This window comes from Gossypium hirsutum, chromosome D03 (assembly GCF_007990345.1).
Source record: "Gossypium hirsutum isolate 1008001.06 chromosome D03, Gossypium_hirsutum_v2.1, whole genome shotgun sequence".
Classification (NCBI taxonomy): domain Eukaryota; kingdom Viridiplantae; phylum Streptophyta; class Magnoliopsida; order Malvales; family Malvaceae; genus Gossypium; species Gossypium hirsutum.
The window spans coordinates 47,054,137-47,068,063 of NC_053439.1; the positions used below are offsets into that span (position 1 = coordinate 47,054,137).

A 13,927-nucleotide genomic window follows, 5' to 3' on the forward strand; every position below is an offset into this window, starting at 1 on the left:
TTAAAAAAACTTTAAAAATAATAAATTAATAAATATATTTTTTTTCAAATCAAGAATAAATCTAAACAAATGATTATCCAAATTGAATATCCTCAGGATAGTCTGGTATCAGGGCTAAGGAGGAGTAGATATTTTTAAGTTTTGAAAATATTTAATTTGTTTTCAATATTTTCGAGTTCTGGTTTAACTGTCTTCATTAATGTATTATTATTTTGCCGAGAATTGATACACTGTCCAGTTAGTCATGGGTTAGGCGTGTCAAGGACAAAGTATCCCTGTAGGCAACTTTAATAATTCGAAAATCCAGATAGTAGAACCCCCTTGTAGGAAATAAGAAAACAAAGAATGTTTCCTTTCCTTAGAAGAATCAATTCTTCTGCAAGCTTTGTTTCTAATCAATCCCAAGAATCCGACCAAACCTCAAACAACATTGTTAATGAACAAGAAGAACATTATGAAAATATTCCCCAAAGATTTGATAATTGGACTCTTCCAAGAGTTCCAACAAACCAAGTCTACAAGAAAACAACTTTTGAAAATTTAAATGTTTTTTGCAGTTACGTTATAAAAACAAAATAAAGGAGTTTACCTATTCAAAAAGAATATGAAACAATCCAATTATTAGATAGAGTCGTCATTAATAAACTCAAATAACAAAGATACAAATATGTTCATTTTGGACTAGTCCAGGTTGGTGTCAAGCCTCTTAGTGTTGAAGCCACTAAAAATACCTCAATTTTAGTTGTCTTAAGAGACTAAAGACACATCATGTTTAATGACTCATTATTAGGAACTATAGAAACAAGCCTATGTACAGGCCCGATACATTTTAATTGTTATCCAAATTTTATAGTTTCTTTGACTGACAAAAATATTTTACAATCTTTGACCCTCCAAATACATACCCATAACTACAAAATGCTTCCTGGTACGGAAGTATTAACATTAGTCTATAGACTCCATTTCAAAGCTATGTATTTTGTTGTTAATACCAAGGCTTTACTCCAAAGCCCAAAAAGAGAAACCCTCTTAATAGAGACAGATACCACAATATCTCATATCACAATCCCAAGAACAATATAATGGCATGAGATAAACCTTCCTGATAAGTGGAAACTTGAGAGTGCTACAGACCCTGTGGCACCAACTCTCATAAGAAACACTTCATTAAGTGAAATCTCTCAGCACCAAGATGGCACAGTTGAATTAAAATTCAACAGGCCACAAAGAATGCCTCCAAGATATTCCTTCGAAATAGGAAGTACCAGCACAACTTTTAGAAGGTTAAATTTAGAAGAAGAGTCAAATCCAGAAACACAAACAGTAGACTTTAAGACAACCAGAGCCACTGTCTCTTCTATCCCAACAACATTTAGAACCAATTTACAAGGAATAGATAATACCTCAAATATAGTTCAACCTATCTATGCCAGACAGGAAGAAAGTCCCCAAAATTCACCTAATATGTCACCAACATATTCATCAATGACTAATAATGCAAGACAATGAGAAAATTCAGAAATATTTGTTTTAGTAAAACATAATACTAGATGACAGACTAATAAAGGAAAAGTTGAATCTCGACATCCCCCTTTAATGGAGGTTCAATATCTTCACAAAAATACTGGAATAAAAGCAAATTCTTTAAGAATGAGAGCTCCTGATGCAGGAGAACAAATATCATCAAAATATATTAAAATGATAGTAGAACAAAACAATTACAAATATCAATCTTCATACAATAGGAAAACAATTAGATTATATTGAGAATTTGGTGGAAAGCCAACCGATCAGGAAAGAACCAGTAAAAGAGATAACCAAAAAAAGTTCTAAATAACCAACATTCACACCTTATGAGATTCCAAAACCTTCCTAAAAATCCCAAAATGATTTCTTAACAGAAATCCAAAATAGACTTAATGCTTTAGAAAGTTACAAGTCTGAATTAATTGCCCCTGATACCCCAATACAAGCCCAACATTTAGTAAATAAATTACACCAATCCTCTCAATCTGACTTTAACCAGTCAGATGAACAATAAATTAACAAGATGGCTTGGAAAGAACCAAAAAGATTATATTATCCAAAAACCACTGCACCTAATCTTAACATAGAAGAATAACTTGTTTTCCAGAATAAATAAAATGCTAATACAATTTATGAATGGAATATAGATGGAATGTCTGAATACAATATTCTTAGTTTATTACAACAAATGACAATGGTTTCAAATGTTTATAAAACCCAAAATCAAAATGGATTAATCAGTGATCATGCTATAGCTAATCTTTTAGCTGTAGGATTTACTGGTCAATTAAAAGGATGGTGGGATCATGCACTCACTAAAACCCAAGAGGAAGAAATTTTAAAAGCAATAAAAAAGGATGACCAATGAAGAATTATTTTAGATGAACAAGAAAGAGAAATCCAAGATGTTGTAGCAACTTTAATTTTCTCAATCTCTAAACACTTTATAGGAGATCCTTCTCATCTTAAAGATAGAAATTCAAAATTATTATCAAATTTAAAATGCAAAAAATTAACCGATTTTAAATGGTATAAAGATGTCTTTATGACTAGAGTTATGCAAAGATCTGATAACAAACAACCATTTTGAAAAGAAAAGTTTCTAACAGGACTTCCCACTTTATTAGGAGAAAAGGTTAGAAATCAAATAAGAGAAAATTACAGAGGTATTATTTCATATGAAAAGCTTACATATGGTGAACTAATTAGTTTCACCCAAAAAGAAGGATTAAAAATTTGTCAAGATTTAAAATTACAAAAACAACTTAAGAAAGAAAGATATCAGTGTAGAAAGTAATTAGGATCATTTTGCCACCAATTTGACATTAGGAATGAACCTTCTTTTTCAAAAACATGTTGCCTTATAAAGCCGACAAATATGAAAAAGAATATTTCAGAATATTATAAAAAATCCAAATATAGAAAATACAGAAAAGGAAAAAAACAAAAAGTAGAAAACAAAATTGATAAAACAATAAAATGTTATAGATGTGGAAAACCAGGATATATCTGAAAATATTGTAAAATTAAAAAAAACAATAATTTAAATCTAGATGAAGAAATAGAACAAAAATTAAATGAGATTCTATTAGAAACAACTTCTTCTGAAAATGATACATCTACCGAAACAGATGAATTACAAATAGACTAATTACATACAACATCCAGTCTTCTGGTGATGAAAATGAACCCTCAATTAATATGTTAAGCAAAGATCAAAATTTTATTATTGAAGTTATTGATAAAATTCAAGACCCAGAACTTAAAAGAGAATGCCTTTTGAAATTAAAATCCTCATTAAAAGATAAACCAGAAAAAGAAAAAGAAATTATTTCTAGTCAATCACAAATGTATAATATACAAGATATAATATTTAATAAATATGAAAAAATAAAACCAAGACAAATTACAAATTCTGAATTACAGTTGGAAATAAAACAAATTAAATTAGAATTTTCTCAACTTAAAATAGAACAACAAGAAATGAAAGAACAAATGCAGACCTTAAAACACGAAACCTCAGAAAAAAGTTCATCAAAAACTGAACCTGAACCTAAAAAAAATACACAGGAATATATGATGGTTCTAACTGAAGTATCTATTCGAATATATTTAATAAAAATAAATATTGTCATAAACAATGAATTTCAATTAGAAACAATAGCCCTTTTTGATACAAGAGCGGACCAAAACTGCATTAGAGAAGGGATAATTCCAACAAAATATTATAACAAAACATCAGACTATCTTAAAGCTGCAAATGGTAAAAAACTAAAAATTACTTACAAAATTCCCAATGCAGAAATATCTAATAAAGGTATAAACTATCAAACATGTTTTTTAATGGTAAAAGATATTACCCAAGATGTCATATTAGGAACTCCATTCATATTCTTACTTAAACCTTATAAAGTAACAAATAATTCTATCTCCACCAAAGTTTTAAATACTAAAATAGAATTTCCTTTTGTAGAAAAACCAAAAATAAGAAATCTCAACTTATTAAAATCTTTATCCATCCATAATGGGCAAATTAATAATTTAATTAATCATAAACAGAAGCAAATCTCTTTTCTAAATGGAGAAATATGTTTTAAAAAATTGACTGAACAATTAGGAAAAAGAAAAGTACAAAAAAGGATAAATCAAATCAAAGAAGAAATAGAATCAACAATTTGTTCTGACATTCCTAATGCCTTTTGGAATAGGAAAAAACACGAAGTAACATTACCATATGAAAATAATTTTGATGAAAGACAAATACCTACAAAAGCAAGACTCATACAAATGAACAAATAAATGGAGAATTTTGTAAAAAAGAAATACAAGACCTTCTTAATAAAAATTTAATTAGGAAAAACAGTTCTCCTTGGAGTTGTTCAGCATTCTATGTAATAAAAAATACAAAACTCGAAAGAGGAACGCCAAGATTAGTAATTAATTACAAACCTCTCAATCAAGCCTTAAAATGGATTAGATACCCAATACCAAATAAGAAAGATTTGCTACAGAAACTTTGTAATACAATTATTTTCTCAAAATTTGACATGAAATTTGGATTTTGGCAAATCCAAATAAAAGAAGAAGAAAGATATAAAACGGCATTTACTATACCATTTGGACAATATGAATGGAATGTAATGCCTTTTGGGTTAAAAATGTTCCATCTGAGTTTCAAAGAATAATGAATGATATGATATTTTTTACCAATATTCTCAATCCACAATAGTATACATCGATGATGTATTAGTGTTTTCAGAAAATTTAAAAAAACACTTTAAACATTTATCGATCTTTATAAAAGTCATAAAAAATAATGGTTTAGTAGTTTCTAAATCCAAGATAAGTTTGTTCCAAACCAAAGTAAGGTTTTTAGGTCATTACATTACCCAAGGAACCATTACCCCAATAGAACGGTCTATAGAGTTTGCTAGCAAATTCCCAAACCAAATCCTTGATAAAGTCCAATTACAAAGATTCTTAAGAAGCCTCAATTATGTCATAGACTTTTATCCAGGTCTTAGCAAATTATGTAAACTGTTATATGATAGGCTCAAAAAGAATCCACAACCTTGGACAAATAACCACACCGATATTATCACCCAAATCAAAAAACAAATCACTAAGCTTCCTTGTTTATATTTAGCCGATCCAAATGCCCCAAAGATTGTAGAAACAAATGCTTCTGAAATAGGATACGGTGGGATCCTAAAACAAGTTAAAGGAGGAAAAGAGTAAATAGTCCGGTTTACTTCCAGACACTAAAATCCTACTCAGCAAAATTATAGTACTATTAAAAAAGAAAATTTATCAATTGTTTTGTGCATTACAAAATTCCAAAGTGATTTATTAAATCAAAAATTTTTTTTACGAATTGATTGCAAATCAGCAAAAGAAGTTTTACAAAAAAGATGTTCAAAATATTGCCTCAAAACAAATTTTTGCAAGATGGCAGTCAATTTTGAGCATATTTGATTTTGATATTGAATACATCAAAGGAGAAACTAATTTTTTGCCTGATTTTCTCACCAGAGAGTTTCTTCAAAAATGCCACCCAAACTCCGAGACTAAGGAAAAGGGAAAATAGGAGAGTCATCCAAAACCCAAATTTCCTCAAAACCAATTAAGTCATGGTATGAAATTTGCCATGAAGAAGAAAATGAGAAATCATCATCATCGTCAAAATCCTCCAAAAATACAATAATTCAAGATGCACAAGATCCAAATGAAATTGGTTCTCAAATCAAAAAATGGATTGAGTCCCTTTCTCAATCCCCAGAAGTAGCATTGGCCTTTTCACAAATGAAAGAGGAAACTCCTCTCAAACAAATTGCTGCTGAAGCAGCAAAGATTTCAATAAAGAGACTGTTTTACACAAACCAAAATCTCTCAAAAATATTTTAAAAGAGGCTTCTCTCCAAGATGTTTTTCCAAAAGAGATAGCAGTGTCTTCACAGACTGCTACACAAAAATCTTCACAATATTTTCCAAACAAATATTTTGAAAAAATTCTTGTTATGGAGGAAGAATTTCAAGAAAAACCTCCACATATACTTGCAAAAAAACTTTTCAATGGATGGCATTTCAAACCATTGGATTCTCAAAAACCCCAACAGTATTATGAAAACATACTGGTTCAAACTGGATCAGTATTATTCAAACATTACACAGACCTAAAAGATCCAAATTTTATTACCCATTCAACAGCCCAAATACTAAAAATTCTTCGACCAAGAGATTGGAGTGAAAACCCAAATTCTCCAAAGAAATTCCCAGCCAAATTTACCACCAAAATATACCAGTACCCATATTTTACATATTGGGATTACCAAATGGCATGGTACAATGCCTTCTTAATGAACAACCAACACATGAGACATTCTTGGCTCATATATTTCAAATACAGCACGCAATTTAAATTCCCAAACTGGTTCCAAGAATGGTGGAATTGTGCATTTCTTGGATTGTTTCATGGAATTATTCTTATGAGCAAGATCAATATATTGGAATTCCATTACTAGTTCGGAACTATAGGACTAAATGATGGGACAAATTTAATAATGAAAAATATGATTCAAAATATTTGGATAATTTTTTTAACAAGAATCCAAGATTATGTAAGTCCGCAGCCCCGGATCAAACCACAACAAAATTCCTTCAAGCAAAGTCGACAGCTAGTGCGATGTTAGCTCAAGCCAAGACCAAAAAGGAATACAAAAAACTCATGGTTGAAATGCTCAGCTCATTGGATTCTGAATCCGAAGATGAAAAATCTTCAGCATCCTCAATCAAGACAGTGGATCTTGCAGATGATACCATTTCAGTGACCAGCACCAGGACCAAGAAAAAATGATGCAAGAAAAGATGAGTGAACAGGAAATATTCTCTAATGAAAACAGTAAATATTCCCCTGCAAGAAAAGATGCATGAATAGTAAATATTCTCTGTAATTTGTATTTTTGTAATCAGAGAATATATTCTCTGAAAAGTTTTAATCAAAGTCTCAAATGTAATAATGAAAGGGAAAATTTTCCGGTTCAAATGATGTAAAGAGATAATAGCCCACTATAAAAGGCTATCAGATTCAGAATGAAAACAGGACTCGAAATACCCATTGCAAAAATCAAAACTCGTTTCTCCAAAGTTTCAAAGTTTCTCCAAATTTTTAAGTTTTCAAAATTTAATTTTTAAAATTTTTATTACAAATTTCAAATTACGATTACCTCATTCCAAACCCTATCCTCAGATCCTCGGGATAGTCTGGTGATTGTCCAAATATATTTGAATTTGGACATCCATTTGTCTATATTCATTCTAGATGTATTTTCAGTAAGTTTATATATATATTTTTAATTTTTTTACAAAATATCAAGTTATTTGTATTATTATTTTGAAATTAATATATATATAAATTAATAAAAAAATATAAAAAGTTTTTATATAAAAAATAATCCTAGATAAATGATTGTCTAGATTCAAATGCATCTAAACAACCATTTAACAGGATTTATTGTAGAAGTGCTTTTTAGTTATTTTATATATTTATATATACTTTTAGAAGTTTATAAATTTTTTTAATTTTTTTATTAATTTATATATTGTAATATTAAATGCTTTTTATAATTTTTATTTATATTTATTTTTATATTTTTATAAATTTTTATTTTATATATTGAAAATAATAATAACTTAAAAATTGATATTGTATAAAAAATTAAAATTATATAAATTTACTGAAAATAAATCTAGAATGAATCTAGACATAAGGGTGTCTAAATTCAGATGTACCCAGACAACCATTTGTCCAAGTTCATTCTAATGCGAAAAAAATTATATTTTTATTAATTTGTTCTTTTTAAAAGATTTTTTAGTTTTTAATCTATGCTCGTCATTTAGCATACTGAGAAACTACAATATGTCACCATCGAATTGGCTATCAGTGCGATGCCATCACAAACTAACGATGTGAGTGTAGAGGTATCAACTTAGGTGAAAGAATATAAATTTAGATACCAACTAGGTCCAAAAAAAAATGTTTAAGTACTAACTATGTACTTTTAGACAATAAAAAATATAATATTATAAATATATAAAAAGAATCTAATAATGTCATATCCCAAAATTATGACTAGAAGAAATAAGGGTAAAATTTAGATTTTTAATGCATAAAAAAAAAGGGTAAGTGAACTTAAATTGCCTTAAAAATTTATGTTGGTAAAAAATTAATAACAATAGCCCAGTAGGCTTATTGGCAAGATGTTAAGCAAGCTAAAGGTTCTAGGTTTAAACTCTCTTAATCACACCTTTGTTGATTTTTTTTAAATTCCCTTGATGCTTGGCCATAACTCTTAAAAACATTTTCTTGAAGATTTATGATAAAAATTAGTCTTGGTTCAATAGTTAAGACTTAACATTCTCTTAAGTCTCAAATTCAAAATTTTTTGTGCACATTTAAGTTAAAATATTTTATTTTTACCTCATAAGTATTGAATTTTCAAACTAACCCAGACCAAATTTTTTTTTTTAAAATTTAAATCAATCCTAATTCTAAATGAATATTTAAACCACAAGTTTAGTTACTAACAAAGCCTAAAAAATATTCAGATACCAATTAGGTACAATTGAATAAGTATAAAGGACAAACTATGTATCAAGGTCATCGACCCTCTAAAATGTAATATTTCTTCATAAGTATTGAATTTTCAAACTAACCCAGACCAAAAACTATTTTTTTTAATTTAAATCAATCCTAATTCTAAATGAATACTTAAACCTATTTCAAATAGGGAAAGAAAGTTTTATAAATAGTCAATCTTTTCAAAACCTAGATCTTATATTTAGAAAAAAAATTAAGAAAAACTCTCAAGAATTCTCTGTTATTTTTCATTGTCAAAACTACTTTATTCAATCAAGGATTTCAAGGTTTTCAAATTCGTCCCTCTCCTCCCAATAGATTGTCGATTTCTTCATCCAAAAAAATTTATAGTATGATAAATAAACCCGCAAACCCTATAAGAACTGTTAGGCGAACCCTCATGTTATGTAGTATGATATAGTATGCGAACCCAACCCTCATGTTATATAGTATGACATAGTATGTGAACCCCATGTTATATAATATGACATAGAATGCGAACCCCCACGTTATATAGAATGACATAGTATGCAAATCCTCATGTTCTATTGAATGACATGTATGCAAACACACATGTTATATAATATTTGATTTAATATGTGTGAGAACTATATGTGTGTGAATCGTGTATTTTATGATTTTATAAAATTTATAAGTTTTCATGATTTTTTATATATTTTTATATCAATTTTAATATTTTTAATAATTATTTTTTTATTTTAATATTTTGTATACTTTTCTACTTTTATAAGATTTTAATATTTATGGTTTTTACTTTTTATAATTTTTTAAGATTTTTATATGTTTTTAATAAAATTTTAAATATACTTTATTAATTTTATAAAAATATATATTTTAATAATATTGATAAGTTTTTATATTTTATAATTTTTTCAAGTTTATATAATTTTTTTTTATTTTTAATATTTTTATGGGAAAATATTATAGTAAACCACAAGTTGCCACGTGTCACCATCTGATTATTCTGTCAATTTATTTTAACAGTCAACATGGTCAATGATGAAAATCAGGAACTTAATTGATTTTTTTTATTAATGACAGGGACTTAATTGGGTGTGAATTTAATATTTGGGCTTAATTGATTTTTTTGCATTTTCTTATTTTTTTTTACATATAAGTGTTTTTTTATCTTAAATAATGAATTATTTATTTAAATATTTATTAAAATTATAAAATAGATTTATGGAAAATAATAATATTTTTATTATAAAAATAAAATTGTGAAATTATTTTTTATGTAATTACAAAAATTAAAAAATTTTAAATTAAGTGAAAAAATCTAAAACTACAATTTATCTTGACTTTTTTTATGAATAAGATTTCACTTTTTTTATCAATAACATTTCTTGAGTCCTTTTTTTTGAAAAAAAAACATTTTCTTGATAAAATAATTACACATAATCAACCCAAAATTATTAAAGATTTATTTAAGCTTACCCATTCTGAAAAGAACTGTTTAATCAATTCTTTCTTAAAATTAAGTTTTATTTTGTGAAAATATATTGCATGTTTACTATTACTCATTTTACCATACATTTTTTCTTATGTAAACTTAAATTACAATTTATTAATATATAAAGTCATAATGATTTATTTGTGCCCTTTAATTTTACAAAAAAAAAATTATTTTAGTCATTCATTTAAATCTTTTATCTTTTTTAGCTCCTAAATTAATGTATTTTTTAATTTTGATTATGTGGCATACATGTTAACTTATGTCAGCATTTAACTTGTTTTTTTAATTTTAAAAATTTTAAAATTTTTAAAAATTCAAAAAATTATAAAATTTATTTTTTAAAAATTAAAAAAAAAATTAAATATTAATATGTCATCTACGTGGTAATCCATGTGTATGCCATGTAGCAAAGTTAACAAAATTTAACTTTCTCATCTATTTTAGGGTGATTTGACAAAAAATGCAATGTTAACGACTAAAGAGGTGAAAATTTAAATGGAGGACCAAAAAATTTATTATGTGATATATAAATTACATAGTTTGCTAGATAATGATGGCACCCTGAAATGAAAAGGAAGCTATAAATATGAATAACATAAATAACGTAAATTGTTAATATTAATTATTTTTAACTTACATGATTTTAAAAATCATAATATACCTAACAATTTTTTTTATTTCCCCCTCTTCCTCGTCTTTTTCCTTCTCCTTTTTCTAGTATTTTCTTTTGTTAATTGCAACATACGTCCCCAAATTATAGTCCATATTCGATTTTCAGTCTGTCCTACTCATGAACATGGATTTCGTCAACAAGCCACACTTACATATAACAGAGAAAGAAAAGTGTAAGAAAATATCTATAAACAAAGCTTATATATATATTAGAAACTAAGAGGAGCTCGAATTCATATTCTCCTCAATCAGTCACAAAGAAGTTCATCTAAAAGCCCATCGAAAACCAACTCTTGAAGCTCAAGTGCCACAAAGTCATCTTCACCTTGAAGGAACATCCAAGCATCTTTCTCCATATCTCGACCCACAATATCATCCAACGACCCATCATGTTCCTGTTGAAACCCCATGTTCCCACTGACGTATCTCCACACCTCTTGAAGAAGAACAGCGTTTCCTTTAAACATTAAACCAATGCCACGGTTAAAGGGCTTGGGGAATTTATGAACACATGCTTTTTCACTCATCCCCACGAGTGCCTCATTAACTAGATCAAAAACAAGCTGGTGATCATCAATGGAGCAATGTTTAAGTTCAGGGTGCAGCAATGTCTCCAGTTGCTTGAACAGCAAAGGGTTCAATGGTTGGTGTGGTGAGTACCATGGATGGAGGCATTGGTTTTGTAGCAAACCTGATAGCTCCAGAATATCTCTAACGTAATTGTAACATAGATCAACCTCTTGTTCTCTGCTTGGATTGTCTTCACAAACACGCTCTTGTTCTTGGTGAGGACTGGTTTCCTCCATTGCTAAGTCACATGGTTTAGCAATGTTTTCATCATTTGTTTCCATTGATAAACAAGTTGAACTAAAATTATCAGGGTTATTTATTTCTCTCATGTTCTCCTGCAATTCAGCTTCTATAACAGCTTCCACTAGTTCAAACTTATCTATACCTTCACCAATACTGATTGATTTTGGTCCATTATGTGCACCATGCTTGAAAGATTCCGTGTATCGATCTAATGACTCGTTTATCAACTTCGTTCTGCTCATCCTATTGAGTCCACCATTGTTGATATCAAGATCAGTACCATCTTCATTTATAGAAGCTTGAATGGTGTGGTTAGTACCCTTTTTGCTTTCCTTGATGGCCTGCTTAATTTTCTGCTTAAAATCCTTGAGTCGATTCATAACGAAACGGTTCCGCTTTTGAGAATCAGATCCCTGGGATGATTGAGTACCAGCAACTTGTTTTTTTTCTCCTTTTCTGAATGACCAAACTTCCTTCTGCTTATGCTCGAGTGTACTAAACCGCAGATATCGAGTTCGTGGTGAATCAGACGTTTTCCCTTCTGCTGGAGACGAAGTCGAGCTCATACCAGAGGTGTCAGTTCTCATGTTGATGAGAATAATTGGATTAATCCATCCAAAACCGAAACCTGAATGTTCCAAATGATGGGTTGAATACATTTGCAGTAACTCTGGTCTTGCTGAAAACGCCTTTGTGGAGGTTTTATTTGAGCCTTTGTTGATGGATAGACTTGTTTTTCTTGTTTGCTGTGGAACCTGTAAAATCAGGTAACTCCATTGATGTTTCATTGCATGATAAAACAAAAACTATAATGTAAACTTACTTGGAAGTGGTCAACCTCAGCATGTAACAATCCTTGGGTTTCAATGACTTCACGTTCCATGGAAATAGTTCGTGGATTTGCACAGCCTGCAATCGAAATAGCCTAAATTAAACCATAGAAACCAATCATTTTGCAGCTTCAGAAGAGAATTTTCGCTCGGACTCAAGTGACAGTATCGAATATGAGGTATGCACTAAACATGAGTGCTTCGCATGAAGTCTTCTTGCTTATGAGCCAATATAAAAAGCCAAAAGGGTCGTATGGCAGTCCCTATAAATCTTTGACTACATAATTTAAGTATGAATTATATGTGATTTTGATGGTAAGAAATTGATTTATGTGTTAACATGCTAAGATGAAATTGCAAAAGGAAAATGTTGATGTAGTATCAAAAGATGAGACAAGCCTGATATTTTGCTTACATCTGACATGTCTTCCCCTGTTGTACTTTCTGTATGGGAACATCTTTTTGACATTATACCAATGATGATAATCAAATATGGCCCCCATGCAACCAGGATGGTGGTGATGATAACTCCCAAATTCAACATCATCATCATTATCAAATTCCCTTCCCATATTGAAACACGACAGCAAATGGATCCCTTAAAATGCCTTCAATCCTCTTTTAAAACCTGATATATAATAATTCAATTACTACCATGAAACAAGAGATGGAAGGGTATGGAAATTGTTTTCCATATTTATACCTGTTAAACAAAGTTGAAACATCAGATAAAAATTTATTAAAAACAACTGTTCTTTCAATGAATTTATGCATCAAAACAGCAATAACATAAATACCAGATGTAAAATAAAACGCATTAAAGCATCAAAAAGCTTAAAGAATCAATAAGCATATGAACAAAGAAGAGAAGAAGAAATAGTATATGAAGGCACACAGTTTAGCAGGCAGGACAAGATTGGTCCACTGTTTCTGGTTTTAGGCAAAGATTAGTCGAAAGTTAATATAAAAGGGTCAAACGTGTATGAAGTAAGCAATGGGATAACATTAGCTGACCAACCATTATAACAATAATATTAAAATCAAGAGTAGATAATGTTAAGTTCCCACTTTCTGCAGATTACCCACTCTTTTACCACTCAAAACGATTCGCTTAATTTTAGTTACAAAACATACAGGCATGATGTGTTTTGTTTACTTAATTTTTGTTTTATGCATGCATGATGTATTTAGTGGTTGATAGTAAGAAAAGATGAGAGGGTAGGGTCAGTAGTGAGTCATGTCAATGGAGGATATTTAATACAATTCTTCCTTTTTCTTAGAAACAGTTTGAATTAAAAATGGAAATCTAATCTAACATTCTTACTTCATTTACACACTTCATTTGGGTTAGGGTGGTTTCTAGGACTATATTTCATCACTTTCTTTGCAAACATTGAAAGAGTTATTCTCGAATCCAATTATCAATTTTTTAAATAAATTGATCCAATCCAATTCTACTACAAATTATTAAAA

At 29.1% G+C, this 13,927-nt stretch overlaps 1 protein-coding gene across 6 annotated transcripts; it reads right to left on the reverse strand.

Moving 5' to 3' along the window:
* Positions 1 to 10,730: 10,730 nt before the first annotated feature.
* On the reverse strand, positions 10,731 to 13,458 carry LOC107950165 (protein TRM32). Of its 6 annotated transcripts, none has more exons than XM_016884949.2 (4): positions 13,350 to 13,458; positions 12,870 to 13,082; positions 12,448 to 12,533; positions 10,731 to 12,379 (listed from the first exon to the last, which is right to left on the reverse strand). In XM_016884949.2, the coding sequence occupies exons 2-4, from the start codon at positions 13,024 to 13,026 to the stop codon at positions 11,060 to 11,062; spliced, it is 1,563 nt and encodes a 520-aa protein (XP_016740438.1). In that variant the 5' UTR covers positions 13,027 to 13,082; positions 13,350 to 13,458; the 3' UTR covers positions 10,731 to 11,059. The 6 variants fall into 6 exon arrangements, with proteins under 6 accessions (XP_016740438.1, XP_016740437.1, XP_016740436.1 ...); XM_016884948.2 differs by having other exon boundaries at positions 12,870 to 13,157; positions 13,350 to 13,442; XM_016884947.2 differs by having other exon boundaries at positions 12,870 to 13,157; positions 13,252 to 13,389.
* Positions 13,459 to 13,927: the final 469 nt, after the last annotated feature.